Genomic DNA, 15,341 nt, shown 5'->3' on the forward strand with positions numbered 1-15,341 from the left:
GTTGTTGTTAGTCTGTTCTGGTTGCACTACAAGTAGGAAACGATATGCCGCTGAGAACCCCTCAACAACTGTGGGGCTATTTATAGGCCCCCCATGACTAGAGCAGCTATGGCCTTTCATATGTAATAGTAGCCGTGTCTTTTCCTAGACTCCTTACCTCCATTTTAAGCAAATCTTTGAAGACTTGGAATGGTCAGAGCAAGTCCACATCAGTATTGAGATGCACCTGGACGCTGTTCTCTGGATGCTGAATGCCTGCATTTTGAATATTTATTTACAGTTATTATTTACAGTTTGGTCATTTAGCAGACCTATCCAGAGTGACTTAGATACCCTATTACACTGAATACAAATATAAAGTTTTCATGTAAAGTGTTGGTCCCATGTTTCATACGTACCAAAATCATATTTCTCTCAAATTTTGTGCACAAATTTAACATCCCTGTTAGTGAGCGTTTCTCCTTTGCCAAGACAATCCATCCACCTATCAAGAAACTGATTAAACAGCATGATCATTACACAGGTGCACCTTGTGCTGGGGACAAAAGGCCACTGAAATGTGCAGTTTACTCACACAACGCAATGCCACAGACGTCTCACGTTTTGAAGGAGCATGCAATTGGCATGCTGACTGCAGAGAATGTCCACTTCTCTACCATAAGTTGCCTCCAATATCATTTTAGAGAATTTGGCAGTATGTCCAACCGGCCTCACAACCGTGTAAGTAACCACGCCAGCCCAGGACCTTCATGTCCGGATGGAGGGGATGCCAAATAGTAATTCTGTCATTTTGTGGGCCTATGTGCTCCCATGCCCACCCATGGCTGCGGCCTGTGAAATCCATAGATTAGGGCCTAATGAATTTATTTAAATTTACTGATTTCCTTAACTGTAACTCCACAAAATCTTAATTGTTGCATGTTTATTTTTCTGTATAAAATATTGTCCTATTATACAGTGTACAGTTGTGGCCAAAAGTTGAGAATTACACATATTAATTTCCACAAAGTTTGCTGCTTCAGTAGATATTTTTGTCAGATGTTAGTATGGAATACTGAAGTATAATTACAAGCATGTCATAAGTGTCAAAGGCTTTTATTGACAATTACATGAAGTTGATGCAAATAGTCAATATTTGCAGTGTTGACCCTTCTTATTCAAGACCTCTGCAATCTGCCCTGGCATGCTGTCAATTAACTTCTGGGCCACATCCTGACTGATTGCAGCCCAGTCTTGCATAGTCTGAATTTGTGGGTTTTTGTTTGTCCATCCGCCTCTTGAGGATTGACCACAAGTTCACAATGTGATTAAGGTCTGGGGAGTTTCCTGGCCCTGGACCCAAAATATCGATGTTTTGTTCCCCGAGCCACTTAGTTATCACTTTTGCCTTATGGCAAGGTGCTCCATCATGCTGGAAAAGGCATTGTTCGTCACCAAATTGTTCCTGGATGGTTGGCAGAAGTTGCTCTCGGAGGATGTGTTGATACCATTCTTTATTCGTGGCTGTGTTCTTAGGCAAAATTGTGAGTAAGCCCACACATGAATGGTCTCAGGATGCTTTACTGTTGGCATGACACAGGACTGATGGTAGAGCTCACCTTGTCTTCTCCGTACAAGCTTTTTTCTAGATGCCACAAACAATCGGAAAGGGGATTCATCAGAGAAAATGACTTTACCGCAGTCCAATCCCTGTACCTTTTGCAGAATATCAGTCTGTCCCTGATATTTTTCCTGGAGAGAAGTGGCTTCTTTGCTGCCCTTCTTGACACCAGGCCATCCTCCAAAAGTCTTTGCCTCACTGTGCGTGCAGATGCACTCACACCTGCCTGCTGCCATTCCTAAGCAAGCTCTGTACTGGTGGTGCCCCGATCCCGCAGCTGAATCAACTTTAGGAGACGGTCCTGGCGCTTGCTGGACTTTCTTGGGCGCCCTGAAGCCTTCTTCACAACAATTGATCCGCTCTCCTTGAAGTTCTTGATGATCCGATACATGGTTGATTTAGGTGCAATCTTAATGGCAGCTATATCCTTGCCTGTGAAGCCCTTTTTGTGCCAAACAATGATGACGGCACGTGTTTCCTTGCATGTAACCATGGTTGACAGAGGAACAATGATTCCAAGCACCACCCTCCTTTCAAAACTTCCAGTCTGTTATTCGAACTCAATCAGCATGACAGAGGGATCTCCAGCCTTGTCCTTGTCAACACTCACACCTGTGTTAACGAGAGAATCACTGACATGTCAGCTGGTCATTTTGTGGCAGGACTGAAATGCAGTGGAAATGTTTTTTGGGGATAGAGGGACTTTGCAATTAATCTGATCACTTCATAACATTCTGGAGTATATGCAAATTGCCATCATACAAACTGAGGCAGCAGACTGTGAACATTAATATTTGTGTCATTGTCAAAACTTTTTTGCCACGACTGTATACAGGTTTCTTTTTCTTTCTCTATAAAGAACCTCAATGTCTTACGTTTGTTTTCTTGGATAGCTTCGAGTGCTATTATGATGCAATATTAGTACTTGTTGCATTTACAACTTGTCTAAAAAGTCCTATCAACTGATTTGAGCCAGGCTGTAGATTAACTGCATTGTTTGAATGTAATGTTGGCAGTGAATATAAAAAATGTATGGTATCATTCCTCAAACTGTGGCTAGCTATCAGAACATAGTGGAGATAAGATATGCATTTTAAGAGTTTATCAAAGCACTGGCAAACAATGGCTGACCTTTAGACTGTCATAAGATTAATATCCATTCTAGTATTCTAATTCTATGGTCAGATACTTGCTATCTTCTCCCAACTTGTTGTGCAAGTGTGTGAATATGTACTGGACTTTGTCCACCACTAAGAAGCTGCTAGAATATGGGGAAAAGACATGCACACAATTAACAATTTTATTAAAAAAGTATTACAATAAAACCCATTAAAAAGCAAACCTTTGACTATACAAAAGTTTCACAGGGTACAGGTATAAATATTGAAGCTCCACACAAAGTGAAGCGGTGCTTGCCTATTAAATCTTTGGTTTGGCATTGAGAGTCATCTCAAAATGCCAGTGTTGTCAGGAAAATGTTGGAACAGCTTCAAACTTTATTGAAACAAATCTCTTGATGTCGATAACATAAAAAAGAGGGTTTAGGAATATCAAATGACTCACTGAATACTTAATTGTTCTTCCCCATTTTGCAATTAAGAAAATAAAGCACCACTCATTCTCCAACGTGGTCTTGAAGCAGAACTTGATAACCTGGCTATGAACATTTGATAAAACAATTCAACTTACTCCAAGTGCATTGATAACAGAAAAATGTTACTAGAAACAAATGGCTTCCAAAAGTGAGTTTAGACCCTACTTCATACAGACATCAATGGATAAAATGAAGGGATACACTAACTGATGATAACTGGTATGATGAAAAGCTTGTCTACACAGGAATGAACTCAAGGCTATTCAAAAGTGGTTTCTGTACTGTAGTCAAGGCTGAGGATTGTGCTTTAACAGGCTTCATGATTATTGCAATAAACCATTATCATACGTACAATTCACTGGTAGCACCACTTCCATAGGAAATGTAATTTGACTTTGTTGTACATGATACAAAAACATTGCAGGAGCATGTATTAGTGGTTGCTTGGTTTCAATACAAACCACTGAACAGTAAACCATTCTATCCATGTGATATTTCCACAGCTACGGAGTCACTTTATGAGTGGGGGATACATAACGGGCTATCCTTTTGGCAACTACTGCTGTATAAAGGGGCAATTTTCATTTAATATAATTTAATCAGACACTTTTTTCCAAAGTGGCATTGAAGCCTGCTCATTCTGTATGGGGGCTACGCCTTGTAAACAAGGGGGTGTTGGAACGTATTTCTCGGGCTTTGCCAAGGTCCAGAGTGCCACACTCAAAATTGGTCATTTGAATCGGCTGCATTTTTTACCTCCATGCTCCAAATGAACTGTAGTGTGGGGAGAACATTTCTGATCATATCATTTTGAATCTAATAAATTACAAATTATTTAAAAAGTATTTTCCACATTTATACCAAGCCTCTTGAGTTTTTCCCTGAATAAAACACATTCATGATGTTAATTCAAACAAGATTCAAATAATGACATTTCAGGAAACCTGAATGTAATCTATGCAAACATAACATGCATACTATGTTTACGTATTCAAAACATTAAAAGTAAGGATATTTAGCATGATGTGTGAGGAGACGAGCTTGCTAGAGTGTCCCTTTCAGAGAGAAATTGTCTGTAGCCTGCTTATAGGAAGTAGAAGCCTCATGAAATCCTGACAAGGTCAGGGCCCTGATGTGTGATAAACCAATCTGGCAGTCACGCTGTGGAGAGCTCCACCCCACTGTCACACACGCCGCTGTCCTCCTGTCCGTCCAGCTTCAGATCCTGGACACGTCCTGAGAGACAAGTGGGGGAGGGGGTTAAGGGCAGGTGACTTATATCCCAGATGATTCTATTTAAATCTTATAAGGTATGCTAGTATATATTTTGTACATTGAGCTACTGGCTGAGTCCTTTTTGAGCATACCTAAGAGCTCTGTGGTGCTTTGGGGAGCTAGAGGAGCCTGCTCTGTTTTACACAGTGCCCCCTGCAGTACTGTCAACGCGGTGGAGTTATCCACCATCCTGAGTCCCTCCAAAAGGTCCATGACCATTCCCCCGGACACCTACAGACAGGGGCATAGAAGTGTTACTTATCGACCAACTATTGAGTCCAAATTAAACGGAAGTGTTGAAAAAAAGTCCCCAAGTTTCAATGAGAACATATGAATTCATTTTCTGTGCTGACTTGAATTCAAGGTGGGAGAAATCCGAGCAAAATAGAAGAAACTATCAATGTGAAATTTCTAATCTATGTTTCCCCCTCATGTCTTTGTCTGAATGTTGATTAATGTGTCCTGGATTAAGTTCCAGAGAAACATCAGCTTTCTTAGGTTGGGATAGTGTGTGTGTGTGTGTGTGTACCTCGTAGCTGTCCAGCAGTGTGCTGGCGGGGGAGGGGCTGAGTCTGAAGGCACTGTTGAGGATGCCCAGCCCCAGCGTGTTTGCCAGGCTCTCCCAGCTCCCCCCCTGGCACTCAAGTGCCTGGCATAATGCCCGCTTTGTGTCTGAGCCCAGGCTCCGCATGTCGCCTACAGAAACATGACACCGTTAGCTGTACTCCACAGTGGACAAGAACCAAGATGAGACAGCAGTATAACCCTATGGCTTAAGACGTAGAGATCACAATGAAAGGGGTTGTTTAAACTGAAGTGCAGGAGCCAACCTTGAGGGGGGATGAAGACTGGGATGGTGATCTCTGGCTTGTACTCTTTGCCATTCAGAATTTCCAATACCTAGAAGTACGAGAGAGAATATTTAACGAACGTTCTTTCAACTCGTGAATTCACGTCAGTAGTTTCGTCGTCATAAAATGACATGCATGTTATCTTTAGAGTAAACATGTAAAGGTGTGAGAAAGGACTGTAGCAATATTAGTCAGTTGAGTGAGATATGTGCGAGACGATAGCAGAACATGGAGGAAAATGACTTCCAGAAAACACATCAAAGTGTGTGCATGTGGAACCCACCTCAGCAGTGGCAGCCATGTTAAGAGGAGTCATCCCTGGGATGTAGCCTTCATCCTGTTCCTCTTCCTCATCCACACAGCAGTCATCCTCTCTGAAGAACAGGGGCTCAAAGTTTTCTTTGTGAGGATTGGCACCTAGACATGAAAAGATTGATCAAGTCATGTCTGCCTTTGAGCTAGGACTATATTACCAAAGAGCAGTTACAGAGACAACAAAGACATCGAACTAAGCCATTTTCACAAAAGGGGACAGTTTGAAGAAACTCAGTCATACCTGCAGCCATGAGGAGAGCGGTCAGTTTGACAGAGCCCCGGCCTGCTGCTATGTGTAGAGGGCTGGAGCCGTTGTAGGTGCAGCAGTCCACATCAGCATTCCCCTGCGGAGGGAGAGAACACTGTCAACACACATATTACACCCAGTGGCGACCCGTCATTCTGACATTAGAAGTGCCCATCCATGAAAGCTCACGGTCATTGGCCACAGATAAAATGACGGCAAATCATGTTATATGTACAGAGGCTTTGATTGGACTGATCATGTCAACATCATACTTTCAAGAGCTTAGCTAGTAGTCATCATCATGAATCAAGTCGACAATCTACTGGAAAATCCTTTTCAATCCTTGTCATGTGACGATAAATAATGAAGAGAAATTCTAGATAAAACGTATTGGTGCTCATCGGCCATTGCACAAACATTTCACAACAAGTTGGAAATCGCAAATTCAACAATGAGTGGTTTGGAAGGTGAGTCCAAATATGTATTGTATGCTGATGCATAAATTATGTACGTAATATGCCAGGGAGATATGTATACGGTGGCTAAGAAAGTAATCATCTCCCTCCATGTGGCTCACGCTAATAATTTGGTCCCTTTTCCCCTCTTAATTAGCCTATAGCCTGTTTTAGAGAAATGTAATCATCGAATATTGTAAGAGCTTTCATTGCTTATATGCCCATGTTATTTATCCAACGGTTCTGACTTGGTGTACAGGGAGAATACTGTAAGAACGACTCATGTCCTGAATTCTGTTTCTGTACATTTCTAAAGTGCTGAACAAATAGTTATATCGACTACTTGCTCATTAATGTCTTAATCGAAATTACGGCTTGCCTCTTATCCGCTCGTCGTTCCCTTATGCCATAGTTTGTACATCTCAATTGTCAGTAGAAACTACATTTGTTTAAACATATCAGCTATGTTTTTTTAAAAGCCAGTAAATGAGGCTGAATGAACTGTTTCGCTGCCAGACAAGGCTCTGCTGATAGCCAGGTGTATCAGTGGTAAGGTGTTGGGACAGCTTTATGTAGGCCCTAACAGTTTGTGGGCACCGTTTGACACCGTTATAGCGCAATTAATGTATTGTTTAGTGTAGTGGCTTTGCTGGCATGCATAATTATTATTTTTAAATTAAGTTTGCCCCACCAAAATGTACATGCTAAAATAGCCACTGCTTACACCCATGACCCATCCACCGTCACAAGGAAAGGGCTACTTGAGTTGTGCTAGTTTGTTACGTTCTAGTTTCACCTTACTAAATACACTCTAGGTCTCCCTTCCAGGTATTGAACAGGCCCAACTCTGCTTAGCCTCAAGATGCCAGCCAGTAGAAAGATGCAGGGTGGTAGGTATGGAGGTAGGCAAGGCTTCTACGGTACGTACCTCCAGTAGCAGGCAGCCTGCCAGGGAGACGTTGTCCAGCTCAGTGGCCAGGTGGAGTGCCGTGCGGCCGCAGCTCCTCTCCTGGACCTCCACATTGCCCCCGCTCACCAGGAGGTCCCTGAGGGAACATAGGCTGTTGGCCAGCACAGCCAGGTGGAGGGAGCAAAATCCTGGAGGATAAAAGCACTGTCATGCTCTAGTCGACTCTTCACTTTCTACTATGCATGTGTCTGTGTGTGTTGTACCTGCTGTGTTGGGGAGGTCCACTAGTTCCACCACCTCTCTGTGTCTTAGTAGAAATCCCACCATCCCTCCCTCCTTCTGCTGAGTGGCCAGGTGTAGAGCCGTGTTTCCGTGGCGATCAGACAGAGTGACATCAGCCCCAGCCAATACGAGGGCCTCGGCTGCCTCCTTCTGCTGGGTTATCACCGCTAGGTGCAAAGGAGTCTGGGATAGAGGGATACAAATATAGGATATTACTGCCTGTTCTGTCACAGACGGACTAAGATCACCACAGAAACACAAGGCCTGTTAGTGTATGTGTTTGTTACCTGGTAGAGGTCATTCCTCATGTTGAGGACCTCCTCTCCAGGCAGGGCAGAGAGCACCTGGGCTAGACTCCTGACTGCGTCTGTCTGGCTGTGGATCACCCCCAGATGGAGACCACTGGAGAAACAGAGGACAAGTCCAGATTGGCATGTGCTACTGGAGAAACTATGCCATATCAGGGTTATATATCCCATTGGCATCAATGCAAAGCTGAATGCTGATGGACACAAAATGGAAGCAAATCAATGCAGTTAAAGAAGTTAGACAAATGCAGTGAAAGTTCGGAGTTATGTTCATGTTAGGATTAGGTCTGAAGTGATAGGTTGAGGGGACGGACGTGTCGCCGTTCTCGTCCTGAGTCGTCATGAGGTGGCGCTGTGGAGCCATCAGGTAGCGGACGTCTCCAGTGACGGCGTAATGGAAGAGGGCTTCAGCCTGCCTCTCAGCCACATCCACCAGCCTGGCCTCCAGCACGCATTCTGGACACAAAGACACTGTCATTAACTACCCTGGCTTCCAGCACAAACACACAGTCCTACACCGACAAGTACAGTAGTCTGTTTCCTTGTCCAGTGGCTCACTCTGGCTAATCATTGTACTAATTTCCCTGTTGGGCATACTGCCAGTCCTGTCCCTAGCTCCACACCAGCCCCTCTCTCCTCACTTGTCTCCCCAGCAGAGGCATCCTCCTCCGACTGGGCTCGGTCCGCCACCACTGCCCCCGAGGACGGGTCATCGCCCATGTCGCTGTCATCACCGCTGTCCTCCGCTCTGCCCTGTGTAGCTGTGTCGAGGGAACATGGTTGAGCTTCATTGCTATCCTGAACTTAAATGGAATTGCAGACAGACAAACACGCTCACCATGTTTAATGCCCGCCCCGCCACCACTCATGCCAGGGGAAAAGCCAGCGCTATAGCCGGTGCCGTAGTTATTGTAGGTGGAATAGGCCTGGAAGTAACCTAAAAGATAAAACAAAGATGTTCTTTTTAAGTGGTTACACATTTCCTTTTAGCCTAAATAGACAGTAAAGCTTTTGAACTTGTACCCTCTCATCGTGTGAAGGACTTTGAGAAATTGCCCATTTGAAGTTTACATGGCTTGTCTCGTTCACCTTAAAATCACATTCCTTCTGTGTAAAAATGAACGACTCATCAGAATTTTTGGGGGGTGTACCTCCTCCACCTGAGCCGGGTCCTCCCCCCGTAGCGGAGCCTCCTCCCCCTGGTCCCCGGTACATGCCCCCTGATCCACCTTGGCCGCTGTAGTCCTGGAAATTAGGCAGGGTCTTCTGTCTCTTCCTCTGCACCTCTTCCTTATCTGAGGATGAAGACCAGGGGCAAGATGAGCAGATTGACATGACAGTTGACAGAATAGTGGGTTATGTCCAATTTGAACCCTGTGCCATAAGAATGGCACAAACTATAGTGGGTTGGGATAGAGACCAGCATGCACAGGGATTCTCCAGGACCAGGTCTGGGGGTGTTTCAGACCGGCTCACCTATGATCTGTGGGTGGTAGGTGAAGGGCTTGGGCTCGCTCGTCTCGTTGTCCGATTTACGCTTCAGCTGCACAAACACTGAGGTGGGCTTCTGGAGGTTCAGGTCTCTGTATTTGGGGGTCTTGAAAACAATGGCAAACTGTGGAAGGGAGTGGAGATTTTACCAGTGGTTAGGTTATAGTACTGTTACAGGGGAGGAAATATAAAAACAGACTTTATTGTGCACCTGTCGATGCACATCAGTGGGGGAGAAGTCCCCAAAGGCCTCCCATGTCAGCCCGGTCTCGTCATCCTCATAGAAGCGTACCTGGATGTCATCTGTAATTACAGGGGAAAAGGTACACTGTCACAACCCCACTTTCAAACTAGGAGTAAAAGAACAAACTGGTGACGTGAAAGATATTGGAGGATAATAGAAGATGACTAGGAAAAAATATACTTATTTTCAAAACCAACATGTTTGCGCATATAGCCTTCAAGGGTTGATGAGAATCTTTCACGTGTCATCGGTCATGGAACCACAAGGAGATGTCAATGTCTTTCCAAGGTAACCAGGAAGTGGTGCCACCCACAACTGACAGCCCCACAACTACAGACAGAAGTATTTGAATATCCTATTGGAATGTTTTAGCTGCACCGTACATGTCCTTGACAAGAAAACTCAAGTCCTGGGAGAGCTGCTGGATGTGCAGACCTTTGCTCCAACCCAACACTAATATTTCAAAGAATCGACTAAAATCGTGATCTTCAGTATGTTTTGTCTGAAGGAAGTGTCTTAGAGCTGGGCTGAAATAAAAGCCTGAAGGGCTGGAGTAGTATATCACTGATTGACTCTGCAAAGCATGATACAGCGAGTGGACACTTACTGACAGTTGTGGCTGCTTCGCATGATGCATTTTTGTCTCTACCTACTTGCCCTTTGTGCTGTTGTCTATGCCCAACAATGTTTGTACCATGTTTTGTGCTGCTGCCATGTTGTGTTGCTACCATGATGTTTTCATGTGTTGCTGCTATGCTATGTTGTCGTCTTAGGTCTCTCTTTATGTAGTGTTGTGGTGTCTCTTGTCATGATGTGTGTTTTGTCCTATATTTTTAATCCCAGTCCCCGTCCCCACAGGAGGCCTTTTGCCTTTTGGTAGGCTGTCGTTGTAAATAATAATTTGTTCTTAACTGACTTGCCATGTTAAATAAAGGTTAAATAAAATAAATAAATAAAAAGGTAGAACTAGACTCGAGATGAGGCCCTTTGTTTGGAGGTCAAACAGCAGAGCACAAAAAAAGATAAACTTCTGTCCCAAGAGAGGATCTTGCATTCCAGGTTTGTTGACGTTTTGCCAACAGGCCAATACGGCTAAAACAAAAAAAGGTAGAGAGGACAATACACCACTATAAACCTCTTCCTGGAAAAGCAGGCCGGAGGACTTCTTCATGAACAGTATGATAATGTCACACAGAACTAAGAGCCGAAGAGATAATGCTTCAGACTACGTGTTGACTACGTGTTGCTTCAGACTACGTGTTGACTACGTGTTGCTTCAGACTACATGTTGACTACGTGTTGCTTCAGACTACGTGTTGACTACGTGTTGCTTCAGACTACATGTTGACTACGTGTTGCTTCAAACTACGTGTTGACTACGTGTTGCTTCAGACTACTTGTTGCTTCAGACTACGTTATCATCTTCATGTAAATCACACTCGGGATCATAGATGACAAATCCATTCCCCTGTCACATACTGTACCTTTCTGGACCTTGTCACAGAGCAGGTAGACCTCTTCTCCTCCTGTCACACAGCCAGCTGTGCGGTCCATCCGCACAATCTTCAGGTTGGATGCATTAGGAGCTTCTGCAAACAGAATAAGGGAACTCAGATCTTCTGTTTAGTGCAGGCAGAATACCGTTACTTCTCATTTATTGACAGCTAATAGGTACAGTTCCTTCAGAAAGTATTCAAACACCTTAACTTATTCAACATTTTGTTGTATGACAGGCTGAATTCAAAATGGTTAAAAAAATAAAAATCTCCCCCATCTACACACAATACCCCATAACGACAAAGTGAAAACATGTTTGTTTTTTAAAGAAATGTTTGTTTTCACACCCGAGTCAATACTTTGTAGAAGAACCTTTGGCAGTGGTCCCGTGTGGCTCAGTTGGTAGAGCATGGCGCTTGCAACGCCAGGGTTGTGGGTTCATTCCCCACGGGGGGACCAGGATGAATATGTATGAACTTTCCAATTTGTAAGTCACTCTGGATAAGAGCGTCTGCTAAATGACTTAAATGTAAAAATGTAAATTACAGCTGTGAGTCTCTAACAGCTTTCCACACCTGGATTGTGCAACATTTGCCCATTACTATTTTCAAAATCCTCAAAATTGGTTGTTGATCATTGCTAGAAAACCATTTTCAGGTCTTGCCATAGATTTTCAAGCAGATTTAAGTCAAAACTGTAACTCGGACACTCAGGAACATGTCTTCTTGGTAAGCAACTCCAGTGTACATTTGGCCTTGTGTTTAAGGTTATTGTCCTGCTGAAGGGTGAATTAATCTGTCAGTGTATGGTGGAAAGCAGACTGAACCAGGATTTTGCCTGTGCTTAGCGCCATTACGTTTATTTTTTATCCTGAAAAACTTCCCAGTCCTTAACAATTAAAAGCATACCCATAACATGATGCAGCCACCACTATGCTTGAAAATATGGAGTGGTACTCAGTGATGTGTTGTATTGGATTTGCCCCAAACATAACACTTTGTATTCAGAACAAAAAGTTAATTGCTTTGCCACATTTTTGCAGTATTACTTTAGAGCCTTGTTGCAAACAGAATGAATATTTTTAATCTGTACAGGCTTCCTTTTAACTTGTCAATTAGGTTAGTATTGTGGAGTAACTACAATGTTGTTGCTCCAGCCTCCATTTTCTCCTATCACAGCCAACTCTAACTGTTTTAAAGTCACCATTGGCCTCATGATGTAATCCCTGAGCAGTTTTCTTCCTCTCCAGCAGCTGAGTTAGGAAGGACGCCTATATCTTTGTAGTGATTGGGTGTATTGATGTACCATCCAAAGTGTAGTTAATAACTTCACCATGCTCAAAGGGATATTCAATGTCAGCTTTAAAAATTAAAAAAGTACCCATCTACCAATTCTTTGCAAGCCATTGGAAAACCTCCCTGGTCTTTTTGGTTGAATCTGTGTTTGAAATTCACTGCTCGACTAAGGGACCTTAAATATAAATTGTATGTGTGGGGTGCAGAGAGGAGGCAGTCATTCAAAAATCATGTTAAACACTATTATTGCACACAGGGTGGATCCATGCAAATGTTTACTCCTGAACTTATTTAGGTTTGCCATATCAAAGGGGTATAATACTTATTGACTCAAGACATTTCAGGTTTTCATTTTTAATTAATTTGTAAACGTTTCTAAAAACATTTTTCTCTTTGACATTATGGGGTATTGTGTGTATGCCAGTAACAAAAATCAAAATGTAACTCATTTTAAATTCAGGCTGTAACATAAACAAATTGTGGAAAAAGTTAAGGGGTGTGAATACTTTGAAGGCACTGTAACGAAAACACTTTTCTCTTTACTGTGCATAATCCATATTGGATTCCTTGTAAATCCTTGAAATTGCCCATTGTTATCAAACTGGAACCACTATTTTATTTGTTTCTCTTCAAAAATATTTTCTAATTTCAAAAAAACAGAGACACCAAATGTAGAAAGAATAACTTGACACAAACTGTGTGGATGCTTTCACACAGTAAAGGGCAGGCATCAAAATGAAAGTGAAGGCCTAGTTTCAGCCTGCGAGAGGAAGCCGAGTAAGAAACGTGACGTAGAGGAAGAACAGAGCTAGGAAAATGAAACCAGTGCACACTGATGTGGTTTTACTTCAATACATCTTAAACTCAGTGACTAATTACATGAATTCAGTATTGAGAGGCACAAGAATGGTTCTATTCATTTGTTCAAAACAGTAGTTCCTTTCTGAGCTTCATTAAGCTGAGGCACTACTGGGTACTATGTAGCCTAATATGGTGTGTGTCTATGGTGAGGTGGGGGACCTTTGTCATAGATGGATTTAGTGAAGGGTAATGGAACATCCTTCACTGATAATGTAAAGAAGAAACAAAATGGTGGAGCACAGACAGTTCTTATTGGGTCATGGCTAAAGACTGTTTCAGCTAGCTAGAACCGTTGTTTTGTTGGGGTCACAGCGCACTGGGAAACACAGCACTAATGGCCTAATAATTGTTTTCATAAATCATGCATTGATGTCAACGGGCACATTTTCACAAGAACTGAAGTTGATTTGGTGCTTAGTGACTAGGTGGCTGTTAGTGACTTACTGCTGTCGAAAATGGGGTCTGATATGACGGGGTCCAGTCTACGGGAGAAGCCCCCGTCACTATCTGGGAGGAAGGCTGTGAACATGAGGCGCACCACGCTTAGGTCCATCTCTTTAGCCTGCTTGGTTGCTGCACTGCAGATCATGCTTCTCTGGTGATCTGAAGGCAGACACACACACACACACACACACACACACACACGAAGGTTGAGTGTGAAGTTGGCGATGCGTATATATTCATATATATGCAAAACAACAAATATTCTTAGTGCTCTGCAGAAATACATTCATTCAATCAAATTGTCTTAAAGGTGACTGACCAGTGAGCTCCCGGGGGATGCGAACCTCTCCCTGGATGGCGTCTATCTCGGGGTGGATGACAATGCCACAGTTGTAACCCATCCTGTAGGCCTCAGTCATGCGGTCCTCCAGTGTCTTACTCACATTCTTCTTGGTCACGTGGAGGATGCCCAGGTTGGGGAAACTGTCACAAGGAATGTCTGATTTACATGTGGTACTTTTTTAAGAATTACTGCAAGATATAACACCATAAGGTCAATTCAAGTTAGATGGGGAAACCCTAAGTGAGAAATCCCATCATTACATATGATCTTAAAGGAAGGATCCATAATGGTCCTAAAGGATGTCCAGACATTTCTGCAATGTTGTCAATAAGCAAACAGTTAAAAGGTGTTAAACATACTCATTTACCGGTAAGCTAACTGGTTCTTTCGGTGGTGTGTGTTAGGGCTGTGAAGATCATGGAATTTTGGTTAACGGTTTGCAAAATTAAAGCAGGCAAATCTTCTGTCCTCTAGTGGGTAAATCTATCACGTGCAGTGGTCATGCCTCTGGGTTATGCACATAGACTTGACGTTTGCTAGCCTATTTGATCTCAAATTCGTTTTTTATAACATTTATAATTCACTTTTGCTTATACAGTGCATTCAGAAATATTCAGACCTCTTGACTTTTTCCACATTTTGTTACGTTACAGTCTTATTCTCAAATTGATTGTTCCCTCATCAATCTACACACAATACCCCCTAATGACAAAACCAAAACAGGTTTTTAGAAATGTTTGTAAAAAAATGTTAACGAAAAAACAAATATTAAATTTACAAGTATTCAGACCCATTACTCAGTACTTTGTTGAAGCACCTTTGGCAGGGATTACAGCCTCGAGTCTTCTTGGGTATGATTCTACAAGCTTGGCACACCTGTATTTGGGGAGTTTATACCAATCTTCTCTGCAGATCCACTCATGCTCTGTTAGGTTGGATGGGGAGCGTCGCTGAACAACTATTTTCAGGTCTCTCCAGAGATGTTCGATTGGGTTCAAGTCCGGGCTTTGGCTGGGCCACTCAAGGACATTCAGAGACTTGTCCCGAAGCCATTCCTGCGTTGTCTTGGCTGTGTGCTTAGGATTGTTGTCCTGTTGGAAGGTGAACCTTCGCCCCAGTCTGAGGTCCTGAGCGCTCTGGAGCAGGTTTTCATCAAGGATCTCTCTGTACCTTGCTCCCTTCATCTTTCCCTCGATCCTGACTAGTCTCCCAGTCCCTGCCTCTGAAAAACATTCCCACAGCATGATGCTGTCACCACCCGTAGGGATGGTGCCAGGTTTCCTCCAGATATGTTTGTCATTCCGGCCAAACAGTTCAATCTTGGTTTCA

General features: G+C 43.1%; 1 protein-coding gene across 3 annotated transcripts in view; it reads right to left on the bottom strand.

Moving 5' to 3' along the window:
• Nucleotides 1-2,886: 2,886 nt before the first annotated feature.
• Nucleotides 2,887-15,341, bottom strand: part of LOC139574202 (nuclear factor NF-kappa-B p105 subunit-like) — a 34,474-nt gene continuing 22,019 nt past the window's right edge. For all 3 annotated transcript variants that reach the window (XM_071398557.1, XM_071398558.1, XM_071398556.1), the window contains 18 exons: nucleotides 13,989-14,152; nucleotides 13,670-13,828; nucleotides 11,057-11,161; nucleotides 9,540-9,631; nucleotides 9,314-9,452; nucleotides 8,989-9,132; nucleotides 8,676-8,774; nucleotides 8,479-8,598; nucleotides 8,152-8,293; nucleotides 7,817-7,931; nucleotides 7,511-7,712; nucleotides 7,266-7,435; nucleotides 5,877-5,979; nucleotides 5,604-5,737; nucleotides 5,300-5,369; nucleotides 4,999-5,165; nucleotides 4,562-4,700; nucleotides 2,887-4,430 (listed from right to left, as the gene is read on the bottom strand). In XM_071398557.1, the coding sequence (XP_071254658.1) occupies nucleotides 4,351-4,430; nucleotides 4,562-4,700; nucleotides 4,999-5,165; nucleotides 5,300-5,369; nucleotides 5,604-5,737; nucleotides 5,877-5,979; nucleotides 7,266-7,435; nucleotides 7,511-7,712; nucleotides 7,817-7,931; nucleotides 8,152-8,293; nucleotides 8,479-8,598; nucleotides 8,676-8,774; nucleotides 8,989-9,132; nucleotides 9,314-9,452; nucleotides 9,540-9,631; nucleotides 11,057-11,161; nucleotides 13,670-13,828; nucleotides 13,989-14,152 (2,344 nt within the window). In that variant the 3' untranslated portion in view covers nucleotides 2,887-4,350. The remainder of the gene's footprint in view (nucleotides 4,431-4,561; nucleotides 4,701-4,998; nucleotides 5,166-5,299; nucleotides 5,370-5,603; nucleotides 5,738-5,876; nucleotides 5,980-7,265; nucleotides 7,436-7,510; nucleotides 7,713-7,816; nucleotides 7,932-8,151; nucleotides 8,294-8,478; nucleotides 8,599-8,675; nucleotides 8,775-8,988; nucleotides 9,133-9,313; nucleotides 9,453-9,539; nucleotides 9,632-11,056; nucleotides 11,162-13,669; nucleotides 13,829-13,988; nucleotides 14,153-15,341) is intronic.

Source organism: Salvelinus alpinus, chromosome 4 (genome assembly GCF_045679555.1).
Source record: "Salvelinus alpinus chromosome 4, SLU_Salpinus.1, whole genome shotgun sequence".
Classification (NCBI taxonomy): Eukaryota; Metazoa; Chordata; class Actinopteri; order Salmoniformes; family Salmonidae; genus Salvelinus; species Salvelinus alpinus.